Genomic DNA, 16305 nt, shown 5'->3' on the forward strand with positions numbered 1-16305 from the left:
TCCCCCTGCAACCCCAGAACATTCCCCCTGCAACCCCAGAACATTCCCCCAGCAACCCCAGAACATTCCCCCAGCAACCCCATAACATTCCCCCTGCAACCCCAGAACATTCCCCCTGCAACCCCAGAACATTCCCCCTGCAACCCCAGAACATTCCCCCTGCAACCCCAGAACGTTCCCCCTGCAACCCCAGAACGTTCCCCCTGCAACACCAGAACGTTCCCCCTGCAACCCCAGAACATTCCCCCTGCAACCCCAGAACATTCCCCCTGCAACCCCAGAACATTCCCCCTGCAACCCCAGAACGTTCCCCCTGCAACCCCAGAACATACCCCCAGCAACACCAGAACATTCCCCCCAGCAACACCAGAACATATCCCCAGCAACCCCAGAACATTTTCCCAGCAACACCAGAACATTTACCCAGCAACACCAGAACAAATCCCCAAGCAACACCAGAACATTCCCCCTGCAACCCCAGAACGTTCCCCCAGCAACACCAGAACGTTCCCCCAGCCACACCAGAACAATCCCCCAGCCACACCAGAACAATCCCCCAGCCACACCAGAACAATCCCCCAGCAACCCCAGAACAATCCCCCAGCACCCCAGAACAATCCCCCAGCAACACCAGAACATTCTCCAAGCAACACCAGAACATTCCCCAAGCAACACCAGAACATTTGCCAAGCAACACCAGAACATTCCCCTGCAACCCCAGAACATTCCCCCTGCATCCCCAGAACATTCCCCCTGCAACACCAGAACATTCCCCAAGCAACACCAGAACATTTCCCCCTGCAACCCCAGAACATTCCCCCTGCAACCCCAGAACATTCCCCCAGCAACCCCAGAACATTCCCCCAGCAACCCCAGAACATTCCCCCAGCAACCCCAGAACATTCCCCCAGCAACCCCAGAACATTCCCCCTGCAACCCCAGAACATTCCCCCTGCAACCCCAGAACATTCCCCCTGCAACCCCAGAACATATCCCCCTGCAACCCCAGAACATTCCCCCTGCAACCCCAGAACGTTCCCCCTGCAACACCAGAACGTTCCCCCTGCAACCCCAGAACATTCCCCCTGCAACCCCAGAACATTCCCCCTGCAACCCCAGAACGTTCCCCCTGCAACACCAGAACGTTCCCCCACCTACACCAGAACATATCCCCAAGCAACACCAGAACATTTCCCCTGCAACCCCAGAACATATCCCCAGCAACCCCAGAACATATCCCCAGCAACACCAGAACATTCCCCAGCAACACCAGAACATTCTCCCAGCAACACCAGAACATTCCCCCAGCAACACCAGAACAAATCCCCAAGCAACACCAGAACATTCCCCCTGCAACCCCAGAACGTTCCCCCAGCAACCCCAGAACAATCCCCCAGCAACCCCAGAACAATCCCCCAGCAACACCAGAACATTCTCCAAGCAACACCAGAACATTCCCCAAGCAACACCAGAACATTCCCCTGCAACCCCAGAACATTTCCCCTGCAACCCCAGAACATTCCCCCTGCAACCCCAGAACATTCCCCCAGCAACACCAGAACATTCCCCCAGCAACACCAGGACATTCTCCCAGCAACACCAGGACATTCTCCCAGCAACACCAGGACATTCCCCCAGCAACACCAGTACATTCCCCCAGCAACACCAGGACATTCCCCCAGCAACACCAGGACATTCCCCCAGCAACACCAGGACATTCCCCCAGCAAACCCAGAACATTACCCCAGCAACACCAGAACATTTCTCCAGCAACACCAGTACAATCCCCCAGGAACACCAGAACATTCCCCCAGCAACACCAGAACATTTCTCCAGCAACACCAGAACATTTTCCCTGCAACCCCAGAACATTCACCCTGAAACCCCAGAACATTGCCCCAGCAACACCAGCCCCTAAATAGTTACCATTATGCTACAAGGTGTGGGTTGGACTGTCATAGCCCCTAAATAGTTACCATTATGCTACAAGGTGTGGGTTGGACTGTCATAGCCCCTAAATAGTTACCATTATGCTACAAGGTGTGGTTTGGGCTGTCGGAATCCTGGCTCAGGAAGACCACCAAAAATTCTGAGATTTCCATACCCAACTATAACATTTTCCGTCAAGATAGGGGGAGGAGTTGCAGTCTACTGCAGACATAGCCTGCACAATAATGTCATACTTTCCAGGTCCATACCCAAACAGTTCGAACCACAAATTTTTTAAATTACTCTCTCCAGAAATAAGTCTCTCACTGTTCCTGCCTGCTACCGACCCCCCTCAGCTCCCAGCTGTGCCCTGGATACCATTTGTGAATTGATTGCCCCCCATCTAGCTTCAGAGTTTGTTCTGTTAGGTGACCTAAACTGGGATATGCTTAACACTCCGGCAGTTCTACAATCTAAGCTAGATGCCCTCAATCTCACACAAATCATCAAGGAACCCACTAGGTACAACCCTAAATCTGTAAACAAGGGCACCCTCATAGACGTCATCCTGACCAACTGGCCCTCCAAATACACCTCCGCTGTCTTCAACCAGGATCTCAGCGATCACTGCCTCATTGCCTGCATCCGCTACGGGTCCGCAGTCAAACGACCACCCCTCATCACTGTCAAACGCTCCCTAAAACACTTCTGTGAGCAGGCCTTTCTAATCGACCTGGCCCGGGTATCCTGGAAGGACATTGACCTCATCCCGTCAGTTGAGGATGCCTGGTCATTCTTTAAAAGTAACTTCCTCACCATTTTAGATAAGCATGCTCCGTTCAAAAAATGCAGAACTAAGAACAGATATAGCCCTTGGTTCACCCCAGACCTGACTGCCCTCGACCAGCACAAAAACATCCTGTGGCGGACTGCAATATCATCGAATAGTCCCCGCGATATGCAACTGTTCAGGGAAGTCAGGAACCAATACACGCAGTCAGTCAGGAAAGCAAAGGCCAGCTTCTTCAGGCAGAAATTTGCATCCTGTAGCTCTAACTCTAAAAACGTTCTGGGACACTGTGAAGTCCATGGAGAACAAGAGCACCTCCTCCCAGCTGCCCACTGCACTGAGGCTAGGTAACACGGTCACCACCGATAAATCCATGATTATCGAACATTTCAACAAGCATTTCTCAATGGCTGGCCATGCCTTCCTCCTGGCTACTCCAACCTCGGGCAACAGCTCCGCCCCCCCCCGCAGCTACTCGCCCAAGCCTCTCCAGGTTCTCCTTTACCCAAATCCAGATAGCAGATGTTCTGAAAGAGCTGCAAAACCTGGACCCGTACAAATCAGCTGGGCTTGACAATCTGGACCCTCTATTTCTGAAACTATCCGCCACCATTGTCGCAACCCCTATTACCAGCCTGTTCAACCTCTCTTTCATATCGTCTGAGATCCCCAAGGATTGGAAAGCTGCCGCAGTCATCCCCTCTTCAAAGGGGGAGACACCCTGGACCCAAACTGTTACAGACCTGTATCCATCCTGCCCTGCCTATCTAAGGTCTTCGAAAGCCAAGTCAACAAACAGGTCACTGACCATCTCGAATCCTACCGTAACTTCTCCGCTGTGCAATCTGGTTTCCGAGCCGGTCACGGGTGCACCTCAGCCACGCTCAAGGTACTAAACGATATCATAACCGCCATCGATAAAAGACAGTACTGTGCAGCAGTCTTCATCGACCTTGCCAAGGCTTTCGACTCTGTCAATCAACTTCTGATGACTGCCTTGCCTGGTTCACCAACTACTTTGCAGACAGAGTTCAGTGTGTCAAATCAGAGGGCATGCTGTCCGGTCCTCTGGCAGTCTCTATGGGGGTGCCACAGGGCTCAATTCTCGGGCCGACTCTTTTCTCTGTATATATCAATGATGTTGCTCTTGCTGCGGGCGATTCCCTGATCCACCTCTACGCAGACGACACCATTCTGTATACTTCCGGCCCGTCCTTGGACACTGTGCTATCTAACCTCCAAACGAGCTTCAATGCCATACAACACTCCTTCCGTGGCCTCCAACTGCTCTTAAACGCTAGTAAAACCAAATGCATGCTTTTCAACCGTTCGCTGCCTGCACCCGCACGCCCGACTAGCATCACCACCCTGGATGGTTCCGACCTAGAATATGTGGACATCTATAAGTACCTAGGTGTCTGGCTAGACTGTAAACTCTCCTTCCAGACTCATATCAAACATCTCCAATCTAAAATCAAATCTAGAGTCGGCTTTCTATTCCACAACAAAGCCTCCTTCACTCACACCGCCAAACTTACCCTAGTAAAACTGACTATCCTACCGATCCTCGACTTCGGCGATGTCATTTACAAAATAGCCTTCAACACTCTACTCAGCAAACTGGATGCAGTTTATCACAGTGCCATCCGTTTTGTTACTAAAGCACCTTATACCACCCACCACTGCGACCTGTATGCTCTAGTCGGCTTTATGGGGTAGAGCAGAGGGCATATTCTGGGGTAGACCAGAGGGGATATTCTGGGGTAGAGCAGAGGGGATATTCTGGGGTAGAGCAGAGGGGATATTCTGGGGTAGAGCAGAGGGGATATTCTGGGGTAGACCAGAGGGGATATTCTGGGATAGAGCAGGGGGGATATTCTGGGATAGAGCAGGGGGGATATTCTGGGGAAGACCCGAAGGGATATTCTGGGGTAGAGCAGAGGAGATATACTGAGGTACAGCAGAGGGGATATTCTGGGGTACAGCAGGGAGGATAATCTGGGGTAGAGCAGAGGGGATATTCTGGGGTAGAGCAGGGGGGATATTCTGGGGTAGACCAGAGGGGATATTCTGGGATAGAGCAGGGGGGATATTCTGGGGAAGACCCGAAGGGATATTCTGGGGTAGAGCAGAGGAGATATACTGAGGTACAGCAGAGGGGATATTCTGGGGTACAGCAGGGAGGATAATCTGGGGTAGAGCAGAGGGGATATTCTGGGGTAGAGCAGGGGGGATATTCTGGGGTAGACCAGAGGGGATATTCTGGGATAGAGCAGGGGGGATATTCTGGGGAAGACCCGAAGGGATATTCTGGGGTAGAGCAGAGGAGATATACTGAGGTACAGCAGAGGGGATATTCTGGGGTACAGCAGGGAGGATAATCTGGGGTAGAGCAGAGGGGATATTCTGGGGTAGAGCAGGGGGGATATTCTGGGGTAGAGCAGAGGGGATATTCTGGGATAGAGCAGGGGGGATATTCTGGGGAAGACCCGAAGGGATATTCTGGGGTAGAGCAGAGGAGATATACTGAGGTACAGCAGAGGGGATATTCTGGGGTACAGCAGGGAGGATAATCTGGGGTAGAGCAGAGGGGATATTCTGGGGTAGAGCAGGGGGGATATTCTGGGGTAGAGCAGAGGGGATATTCAAATCAAATCAAATTTTATTTGTCACATACACATGGTTAGCAGATGTTAATGCGAGTGTAGCGAAATGCTTGTGCTTCTAGTTCCGACAATGCAGTAATAACCAACAAGTAATCTAACTAACCATTTCAAAACTACTGTCTTATACACAGTGTACGGGGATAAAGAATATGTACATAAAGATATATGAATGAGTGATGGTACAGAGCGGCATAGGCAAGATACAGTAGATGGTATAGAGTGCAGTATATACATATGAGATGAGTATGTAAACAAAGTGGCATAGTTAAAGTGGCTAGTGATACATGTATTACATAAGGATGCAGGAGATGATATAGAGTACAGTATATATGTATGCATATGAGATTAATAATGTAGGGTATGTAACATTATATTAGGTAGCATTGTTTAAAGTGGCTAGTGATATATTTTACATAATTTCCCATCAATTCCCATTATTAAAGTGGCTGGAGTTGAGTCAGTGTCAGTGTGTTGGCAGCAGCCACTCAATGTTAGTGGTGGCTGTTTAACAGTCTGATGGCCTTGAGATAGAAGCTGTTTTTCAGTCTCTCGGTCCCAGCTTGATGCACCTGTACTGACCTCGCCTTCTGGATGATAGCGGGGTGAACAGGCAGTGGCTCGGGTGGTTGTTGTCCTTGATGATCTTTATGGCCTTCCTGTAACATCGGGTGGTGTAGGTGTCCTGGAGGGCAGGTAGTTTGCCCCCGGTGATGCGTTGTGCAGACCTCACTACCCTCTGGAGAGCCTTACGGTTGTGGGCGGAGCAGTTGCCTTCCCTTTCGGTGATGCAGCCCGCCAGGATGCTCTCGATTGTGCATCTGTAGAAGTTTGTGAGTGTTTTTGGTGACAAGCCGAATTTCTTCAGCCTCCTGAGGTTGAAGAGGCGCTGCTGCGCCTTCTTCACGATGCTGTCTGTGTGAGTGGACCAATTCAGTTTGTCTGTGATGTGTATGCCGAGGAACTTAAAACTTGCTACCCTCTCCACTACTGTTCCATCGATGTGGATAGGGGGGTGTTCCCTCTGCTGTTTCCTGAAGTCCACAATCATCTCCTTGGTTTTGTTGACGTTGAGTGTGAGGTTATTTTCCTGACACCACACTCCGAGGGCCCTCACCTCCTCCCTGTAGGCCATCTCGTCGTTGTTGGTAATCAAGCCTACCACTGTTGTGTCGTCCGCAAACTTGATGATTGAGTTGGAGGCGTGCGTGGCCACGCAGTCGTGGGTGAACAGGGAGTACGGGAGAGGGCTCAGAACGCACCCTTGTGGGGCCCCAGTGTTGAGGATCAGCGGGGTGGAGATGTTGTCACCACCTGGGGGCGGCCCGTCAGGAAGTCCAGTACCCAGTTGCACAGGGCGGGGTCGAGACCCAGGGTCTCGAGCTTGATGACGAGCTTGGAGGGTACTATGGTGTTGAATGCCGAGCTGTAGTCGATGAACAGCATTCTCACATAGGTATTCCTCTTGTCCAGATGGGTTAGGGCAGTGTGCAGTGTGGTTGAGATTGCATCGTCTGTGGACCTATTTGGGCGGTAAGCAAATTGGAGTGGGTCTAGGGTGTCAGGTAGGGTGGAGGTGATATGGTCCTTGACTAGTCTCTCAAAGCACTTCATGATGACGGAAGTGAGTGCTACGGGGCGGTAGTCGTTTAGCTCAGTTACCTTAGCTTTCTTGGGAACAGGAACAATGGTGGCCCTCTTGAAGCATGTGGGAACAGCAGACTAGTATAGGGATTGATTGAATATGTCCGTAAACACACCGGCCAGCTGGTCTGCGCATGCTCTAAGGGCGCAGCTGGGGATGCCGTCTGGGGTAGAGCAGGGGGATATCCTGGGGTAGAGCAGAGGGGATATTCTGGGGTAGAGCAGGGGGGATATTCTGGGGTAGAGCAGGGGGGATATTCTGGGGTAGAGCAGGGGGGATATTCTGGGGTTCACCAGAGGGGATATTCGGGGTAGAGCAGGGGGGATATTCTGGGGTAGAGCAGGGGGGATATTCTGGGGTAGAGCAGGGGGGATATTCTGGGGAAGACCAGAAGGGATATTCTGGGGTAGAGCAGAGGGTATATTCTGGGGTAGAGCAGAAGGTATATTCTGGGGTACAGCAGGGAGGATATTCTGGGGTAGAGCAGAGGGGATATTCTGGGGTAGAGCAGGGGGATATTCTGGGGTAGAGCAGAGGGGATATTCTGGGGTAGAGCAGAGGGGATATTCTGGGGTAGAGCAGAGGGGATATTCTGGGGTAGAGCAGGGGGGATATTCTGGGGTAGAGCAGGGGGGATATTCTGGGGTAGAGCAGGGGGGATATTCTGGGGAAGACCAGAAGGGATATTCTGGGGTAGAGCAGAGGGTATATTCTGGGGTAGAGCAGAAGGGATATTCTGGGGTACAGCAGGGAGGATAATCTGGGGTAGAGCAGAGGGGATATTCTGGGGTAGAGCAGAAGGGATATTCTGGGGTACAGCAGGGAGGATAATCTGGGGTAGAGCAGAGGGGATATTCTGGGGTAGAGCAGGGGGGATATTCTGGGGTAGAGCAGAGGGGATATTCTGGGGTAGAGCAGAGGGGATATTCTGGGTAGAGCAGGGGGGATATTCTGGGGTAGAGCAGGGGGGATATTCTGGGGTAGAGCAGGGGGGATATTCTGGGGTAGAGCAGAGGGTATATTCTGGGGTAGAGCAGAGGGGATATTCTGGGGTAGAGCAGAAGGGATATCCTGGGGTACAGCAGGGAGGATAATCTGGGGTAGAGCAGAGGGGATATTCTGGGGTAGAGCAGGGGGGATATTCTGGGGTAGAGCAGAGGGGATATTCTGGGGTAGAGCAGAGGGGATATTCTGGGTAGAGCAGGGGGGATATTCTGGGGTAGAGCAGGGGGGATATTCTGGGGTACAGCAGGGAGGATAATCTGGGGTAGAGCAGAGGGGATATTCTGGGGTAGAGCAGAAGGGATATCCTGGGGTACAGCAGGGAGGATAATCTGGGGTAGAGCAGAGGGGATATTCTGGGGTAGAGCAGGGGGGATATTCTGGGGTAGAGCAGAGGGGATATTCTGGGGTAGAGCAGAGGGGATATTCTGGGTAGAGCAGGGGGGATATTCTGGGGTAGAGCAGGGGGGATATTCTGGGGTAGAGCAGGGGGGATATTCTGGGGTACACCAGAGGGGATATTCTGGGGTAGAGCAGAGGGGATAATCTGGGGTAGACCAGAGGGGATATTCTGGGGTAGAGCAGGGGGGATATTCTGGGGTACACCAGAGGGGATATTCTGGGGTAGAGCAGGGGGGATATTCTGGGGTACACCAGAGGGGATATTCGGGGTAGAGCAGGGGGGATATTCTGGGGTAGAGCAAGGGGGATATTCTGGGGGTAGAGCAGGGGGGATATTCTGGGGTAGAGCAGGGGGGATATTCTGGGGAAGACCAGAAGGGATATTCTGGGGTAGAGCAGAGGGTATATTCTGGGGTAGAGCAGAAGGGATATTCTGGGGTACAGCAGGGAGGATAATCTGGGGTAGAGCAGAGGGGATATTCTGGGGTAGAGCAGAAGGGATATTCTGGGGTACAGCAGGGAGGATAATCTGGGGTAGAGCAGAGGGGATATTCTGGGGTAGAGCAGGGGGGATATTCTGGGGTAGAGCAGAGGGGATATTCTGGGGTAGAGCAGAGGGGATATTCTGGGTAGAGCAGGGGGGATATTCTGGGGTAGAGCAGGGGGGATATTCTGGGGTAGAGCAGGGGGGATATTCTGGGGTAGAGCAGAGGGTATATTCTGGGGTAGAGCAGAAGGGATATTCTGGGGTACAGCAGGGAGGATAATCTGGGGTAGAGCAGAGGGGATATTCTGGGGTAGAGCAGAAGGGATATCCTGGGGTACAGCAGGGAGGATAATCTGGGGTAGAGCAGAGGGGATATTCTGGGGTAGAGCAGGGGGGATATTCTGGGGTAGAGCAGAGGGGATATTCTGGGGTAGAGCAGAGGGGATATTCTGGGTAGAGCAGGGGGGATATTCTGGGGTAGAGCAGGGGGGATATTCTGGGGTAGAGCAGGGGGGATATTCTGGGGTACACCAGAGGGGATATTCTGGGGTAGAGCAGAGGGGATAATCTGGGGTAGACCAGAGGGGATATTCTGGGGTAGAGCAGGGGGGATATTCTGGGGTACACCAGAGGGGATATTCTGGGGTAGAGCAGGGGGGATATTCTGGGGTACACCAGAGGGGATATTCGGGGTAGAGCAGGGGGGATATTCTGGGGTAGAGCAGGGGGGATATTCTGGGGTAGAGCAGGGGGTATATTCTGGGGTACAGCAGGGGGTATATTCTGGGGTACAGCAGGGAAGATAATGTGCACCTTCAAGATTTGTTGTTCTTAACCATGCAAGACTATCTCGCCACCCTCTCACCCTTCCCTCCCTCACCCTGACCTCTCCGCATGCTGTCAGCTGCCTGCCTGTACAGCTGGAGTCACAGGTGACAACAGAATCAGAATCCTGTAGACCCACAGAATGAGGACAGGAAAGGTAAACTACCCAACAACAGATCCATGAAGTGACTGAAATAACCTTTTCTGAAGGGCCCTATCTGGTCAGATTGTCCTGGTCTGGATAGAAACATTTTGATAGAGGATTCAATCCATATTATAAATCAGCTTTACAGTGAATTGTGTTGGTTCAATTTTGTTTGAACGCTCCAATTAGGGATCTCATGATGTCATCATGACCAAAGTAGCATGTGTCTAGCTATGTGATTAAAGTACACTATAAGAGTACACTAGGTCTACATACTAACCTCCTGATGACGTCCTGGTTGAGCGTTTGATGGATCTGGTTGGTTCTAGTTTCATAATGATTATAATGATTAGAGACCAGACAAGAGGATATTAATTAGAGTTGATTCATTATGTTAATGTCAGCATGCGGTGATGACAATGGTTCCATGGGGTTAGACTAGTACTGTAGAGAAGAGATACACCATGGGAGAAGAGACAACAGGTAGCACCATCACTGAGGAGCTGTGCTTTATGTTATTCTTTGAGTTACAGAGGGGGAAAATACATTTCTTCATGAGGGGAGTCCTTCTGTCTGGGAGCGTCATCTGCAAAATAAGAACCACATGACTGCAGGGAAAGATGGGCAACAACAACATATACTGTATGAGGTGTCTTTGTCATGGTAACATACAAGATATGTAAGGAAGCAGAGGCCAAAGAAGGAAACACTGTGATATATAGACAGACTTAAGCATTATGTAGCAATACTGCACATACGTAAAGACACATACAGTACCAGTCAAAAGTTTGGACACACCTACTCGTTCAAGGGTTTTTCTTTATTGTAAAATAGTAGTGAAGACATCAAAACTATGAAATAACACATATGGAATCATGTAGTAACCAAAAAAGTGTTAAATAAATCAAAATATATTTTAGATTTTAGATTCTTCAAAGTAGCCAACCTTTGCCTTGATGACAGCTTTGCACACTCTTGGCATTCTCTTCACCTGGAATGTTTTTCCAACAGTCTTGAAGAAGTTCCCACATATGCTGAGCACTTGTTGGCTTCTTTTCCTTCACTCTGTGGTCCAACTCATCCCAAAGCATCTCAATTGGGTTGAGGTTGAGTCATTATCGAGGCTAGGTCATCTGATGCAGCATTCCATAACTCTCCTTTTTGGTCAAATAGCCCTTACACAGCATGGCGGTGTGTTGGGTCATTGTCCTGTTGAAAAACAAATGATAGTGGTACTAAGTGCAAACCAGATGGGATGGCGTATCGCTGCAGAATGCTGTGGTACCCATGCTGGTTAAGTGTGTCTTGAATTCTAAATTCAAGACACTGCTATCCGAGCAGCTAAACGATCGCTGCAGCTGTACACAGCCCATCTGTGAATAGCCCATCCAATCTACCTACCTCCTCCCCATATTGTTTTTATTAACTTTTTTGCACACCAGTATCTCTACTTGCACATCATCATCATCTGCACATCTATCACTCCAGTGTTAATTTGCTAAATTGTAATTACTTTGCCACTATGGCCTATTTATTGCCTTACCTCCTCACGCCATTTGCACACACTGTATATATATATACACTTCTCTTCTATTGTGTTATTGACTGTATGTTTGTTTTACTCCATGTGTAACTCTGTGTTGTTGTTTGTGTCGCACTGCTTTGCTTTATCTTGGCCAGGTCACAGTTGTGCCTGGCTGATTAAATAAAGACTAAATAAATCAAAATGCTTCACGGTGGGAACCACATGTGGAGATAATCACTTCACCTACTCTGTGTCTCACAAAGACACGACGGTTGGACCAAAAATCTCAAATTTGGACTCATCAGACCAAAGGACAAATTTCCCCTGGTCTAATGTGCATTGCTGGTGTTTCTTGGCCAAAAGCAAGTCTCTTCTTCTTATAGGTGTCCTTTAGTAGTGGTTTATTTGCAGCAATTCGACCATGAAGGCCTGATTCTCTTCTGAACAGTTGATGTTGAGATGTGTCTGTCAGCATTTATTTGGGCTGCAATCTGAGGTGCAGTTAACTCTAATGAACTTATCCTCTGCAGCAGAGGTAACTCTGGGTCTTCCTTTCCAATCTGAGGTGCAGTTAACTCCATTCCTGTGACGGTCCTCATGAGAGCCACTGCATTTGAAGAAACTTTCAAAGTTCTTGAAATTTTACGTATTAACTGACCGTTATGTCTCAAAGTAATGATGGACTGTCGTTTCTCTTTGCTTATTTGAGCTGTTCTTGCCATAATATGGACTTGGTCTTTTACCAAATAGAGCCATCTTCTGTATCCCCCCTTACCTTGTTACAACAAAACTGATTCGCTCAAACGCATGAAGAAGTAAAGAAATTCCAGGGCACACCTGTTAATTGAAATGCATTCCAGGTGACTACCTCATGAAGCTGGTTGAAAGAATGCCAAGAGTGTGCAAAGCTGTCATCAAGGCAAAGGGTGGCAACATTGAAGAATCTCAAATATATTTAACACTTTTTTGGTTACTACATGATTCCATATATGTGTGATGTCATAGTTTTGATATCTTCACTATTATTTTACCATGTAGAAATAAAGAAACACTGGAATGAGTAGGTGCGTCCAAACTTTTGACTGGTACTGTACATACAGTGCCTTGCGAAAGTATTCGGCCCCCTTGAACTTTGTGACCTTTTGCCACATTTCAGGCTTCAAACATAAAGATATAAAACTGTATTTTTTTGTGAAGAATCAACAACAAGTGGGACACAATCATGAAGTGGAACGACATTTATTGGATATTTCAAACTTTTTTAACAAATCAAAAACTGAAAAATTGGGCGTGCAAAATTATTCAGCCCCTTTACTTTCAGTGCAGCAAACTCTCTCCAGAAGTTCAGTGAGGATCTCTGAATGATCCAATGTTGACCTAAATAACTAATGATGATAAATACAATCCACCTGTGTGTAATCAAGTCTCCGTATAAATGCACCTGGACTGTGATAGTCTCAGAGGTCCGTTAAAAGCGCAGAGAGCATCATGAAGAACAAGGAACACACCAGGCAGGTCCGAGATACTGTTGTGAAGAAGTTTAAAGCCGGATTTGGATACAAAAAGATTTCCCAAGCTTTAAACAACCCAAGGAGCACTGTGCAAGCGATAATATTGAAATCGAAGGAGTATCAGACCACTGCAAATCTACCAAGACCTGGCCGTCCCTCTAAACTTTCAGCTCATACAAGGAGAAGACTGATCAGAGATGCAGCGAAGAGGCCCATGATCACTCTGGATGAACTGCAGAGATCTACAGCTGAGGTGGGAGACTCTGTCCATAGGACAACAATCAGTCGTATATTGTACAAATCTGGCCTTTATGGAAGAGTGGCAAGAAGATAGCCATTTCTTAAAGATATCCATAAAAAGTGTCGTTTAAAGTTTGCCACAAGCCACCTGGGAGACACACCAAACATGTGGAAGAAGGTGCTCTGGTCAGATGAAACCAAAATTGAACTTTTTGGCAACAATGCAAAACGTTATGTTTGGCGTAAAAGCAACACAGCTCATCACCCTGAACACACCATACCCACTGTCAAACATAGTGGTGGCAGCATCATGGTTTGGGCCTGCTTTTCTTCAGCAGGGACAGGGAAGATGGTTAAAATTGATGGGAAGATGGATGGAGCCAAATACAGGACCATTCTGGAAGAAAACCTGATGGAGTCTGCAAAAGACCTGAGACTGGGACGGAGATTTGTCTTCCAACAAGACAATGATCCAAAACATAAAGCAAAATCTACAATGGAATGGTTCAAAAATAAACATATCCAGGTGTTAGAATGGCCAAGTCAAAGTCCAGACCTGAATCCAATCGAGAATCTGTGGAAAGAACTGAAAACTGCTGTTCACAAATGCTCTCCATCCAACCTCACTGAGCTCGAGCTGTTTTGCAAGGAGGAATGGGAAAAAATTGCGGTCTCTCGATGTGCAAAACTGATAAAGACATACCCCAAGCGACTTACAGCTGTAATCGCAGCAAAAGGTGGCGCTACAAAGTATTAACTTAAGGGGGCTGAATAATTTTGCTCGCCCAATTTTTAAGTTTTTGATTTGTTAAAAAGGTTTGAAATATCCAACAAATGTTGTTCCACTTCATGATTGTGTCCCACTTGTTGTTGATTCCTCACAAAAAAATACAGTTTTATATCTTTATGTTTGAAGCCTGCAATGTGGCAAAAGGTCGCAAAGTTCAAGGGGGCCGAATACTTTCGCAAGGCACTGTATGTTAACTCCAGAGGGTATGGCAGACCATAACATTACAGAAGAGAACAGCACCCACCGTTTGGGACTTGTTCTTCTTCTTCTTCTTTATTGCTCTGAAGAAGCCCTGCTTCTCCTTTTCTTTGGTCGGCTCTGATTGGTTCATCACCACGATCTCTGGGCGCATCCTATTGATGGAGAGAACACAATACAGCTGGAAAAACAGAAGGACTAACGGAGGGACAGTCCAAGCTGCGCTGCAACTGGATGGATTGGAAGACTAATGAAGGAACAGTCCAAGCTGTATTGTACAGTAACTGGAAGGACAGGAAGAGTCTAATGAAGGCTCAGTCCAAGCTGCACTGTAACATGACAGAGAAGAGGACTCTAATGTAGGAACAGTCCACGTTGTAATGTACTCTACCTGGACAGACTTGAGGACTCTAATGAAGGAACAGCCCAAGCTGTAATGTACTCTAACTGGACAGACTTGAGGACTCTAATGAAGGAACAGTCCAAGCTGTAATGTAACTGGACAGACTTGAGGACTCTAATGAAGGAACAGTCCATGCTGTAATGTACTCTAACTGGACAGACTTGAGGACTCTAATGAAGGAACAGTCCACGCTGTAATGTAACTGGACAGACTTGAGGACTCTAATGAAGGAACAGTCCAAGCTGTAATGTAACTGGACAGACTTGAGGACTCTAATGAAGGAACAGTCCAAGCTGTAATGTAACTGGACAGACTTGAGGACTCTAATGAAGGAACAGTCCAAGCTGTAATGTACTCTAACTGGACAGACTTGAGGAATCTAATGAAGGAACAGTCCAAGCTGTAATGTAACTGGACAGACTTGAGGACTCTAATGAAGGAACAGTCCAAGCTGTAATGTAACTGGACAGACTTGAGGACTCTAATGAAGGAACAGTCCAAGCTGTAATGTAACTGGACAGACTTGAGGACTCTAATGAAGGAACAGTCCACGCTGTAATGTAACTGGACAGACTTGAGGACTCTAATGAAGGAACAGTCCAAGCTGTAATGTAACTGGACAGACTTGAGGACTCTAATGAAGGAACAGTCCAAGCTGTAATGTAACTGGACAGACTTGAGGACTCTAATGAAGGAACAGTCCAAGCTGTAATGTAACTGGACAGACTTGAGGACTCTAATGAAGGAACAGTCCAAGCTGTAATGTACTCTAACTGGACAGACTTGAGGACTCTAATGAAGGAACAGTCCAAGCTGTAATGTAACTGGACAGACTTGAGGACTCTAATGAAGGAACAGTCCAAGCTGTAATGTAACTGGACAGACTTGAGGACTCTAATGAAGGAACAGTCCAAGCTGTAATGTACTCTAACTGGACAGACTTGAGGACTCTAATGAAGGAACAGTCCAAGCTGTAATGTAACTGGACAGACTTGAGGACTCTAATGAAAGAACAGTCCAAGCTGTAATGTACTCTAACTGGACAGACTTGTGGACTCTAATGAAGGAACAGTCCACGCTGTAATGTACTCTAACTTTTGTTGTGTTACAGCCTGAATTCAAAATGGATTAAATTTTAAAAAATCTCACCCATCTTCACACAATACCCCATAATGACAAAGTCAAAACATGTTTTTAGACATGTGAGTCTTTCTTGGTAAGTCTCTAAGAACCTTCCAAACCTGGATTGTACAACATCTGCCGATTGTTATTTTCAAATTACTTCCAGCAATGTCAAATTCATTGTTGATCATTGCTAGACAACCATTTCCAGGTCTTGCCATCGATATTCAAGTAGATTTAAGTCAAATCTGTAACTCGGCCACTCAGCAATATTTATTGTCTTCTTGGTAAGCAACTCCAGCGTAGATTTACGTTAGTATTGTGGAGTAACTACAATGTTGTTGGTCCCATCATCAGTTTTCTCTTATCACAGCCATAAAATTGTGTAACTGTTTTAAAGTCACCATTGGCCTCATGGTGAAATCCATGAATGGTTTCCTTCTTCTCCGGCAACTGACTTAAGAAGGACGCTTGTATTTCTGTAGTGACTGGGTGTATTGATACACCATCCAAAGTGTAATTAGTAACTTCACCATGCTCAAAGATATATTCAATTAATGCTTTTTTACATTTTTACCATCTACAAATAGTTGCCCTTCTTTGCAAGGCATTGGAAAACCTCCCTGAT

General features: G+C 47.8%; 1 protein-coding gene across 6 annotated transcripts in view; it reads right to left on the reverse strand.

Moving 5' to 3' along the window:
* Positions 1 to 16305, reverse strand: part of LOC109884074 (cyclin-dependent kinase-like 5) — a 238138-nt gene that overhangs the window by 8083 nt on the left and 213750 nt on the right. For 2 of the 6 annotated variants that reach the window (XM_031822238.1, XM_031822242.1), the window contains 2 exons: positions 14199 to 14307; positions 10169 to 10213 (listed from right to left, as the gene is read on the reverse strand). In XM_031822238.1, the coding sequence (XP_031678098.1) occupies positions 10169 to 10213; positions 14199 to 14307 (154 nt within the window). Of the gene's footprint in view, positions 1 to 9829; positions 10475 to 14198; positions 14308 to 16305 lie in introns of those variants that run through there. The other 4 variants (XR_004209619.1, XM_031822241.1, XM_031822240.1 and 1 more) reach the window with 4 other exon arrangements.

This window comes from Oncorhynchus kisutch, linkage group LG4 (genome assembly GCF_002021735.2).
Source record: "Oncorhynchus kisutch isolate 150728-3 linkage group LG4, Okis_V2, whole genome shotgun sequence".
Taxonomy (NCBI): Eukaryota; Metazoa; Chordata; class Actinopteri; order Salmoniformes; family Salmonidae; genus Oncorhynchus; species Oncorhynchus kisutch.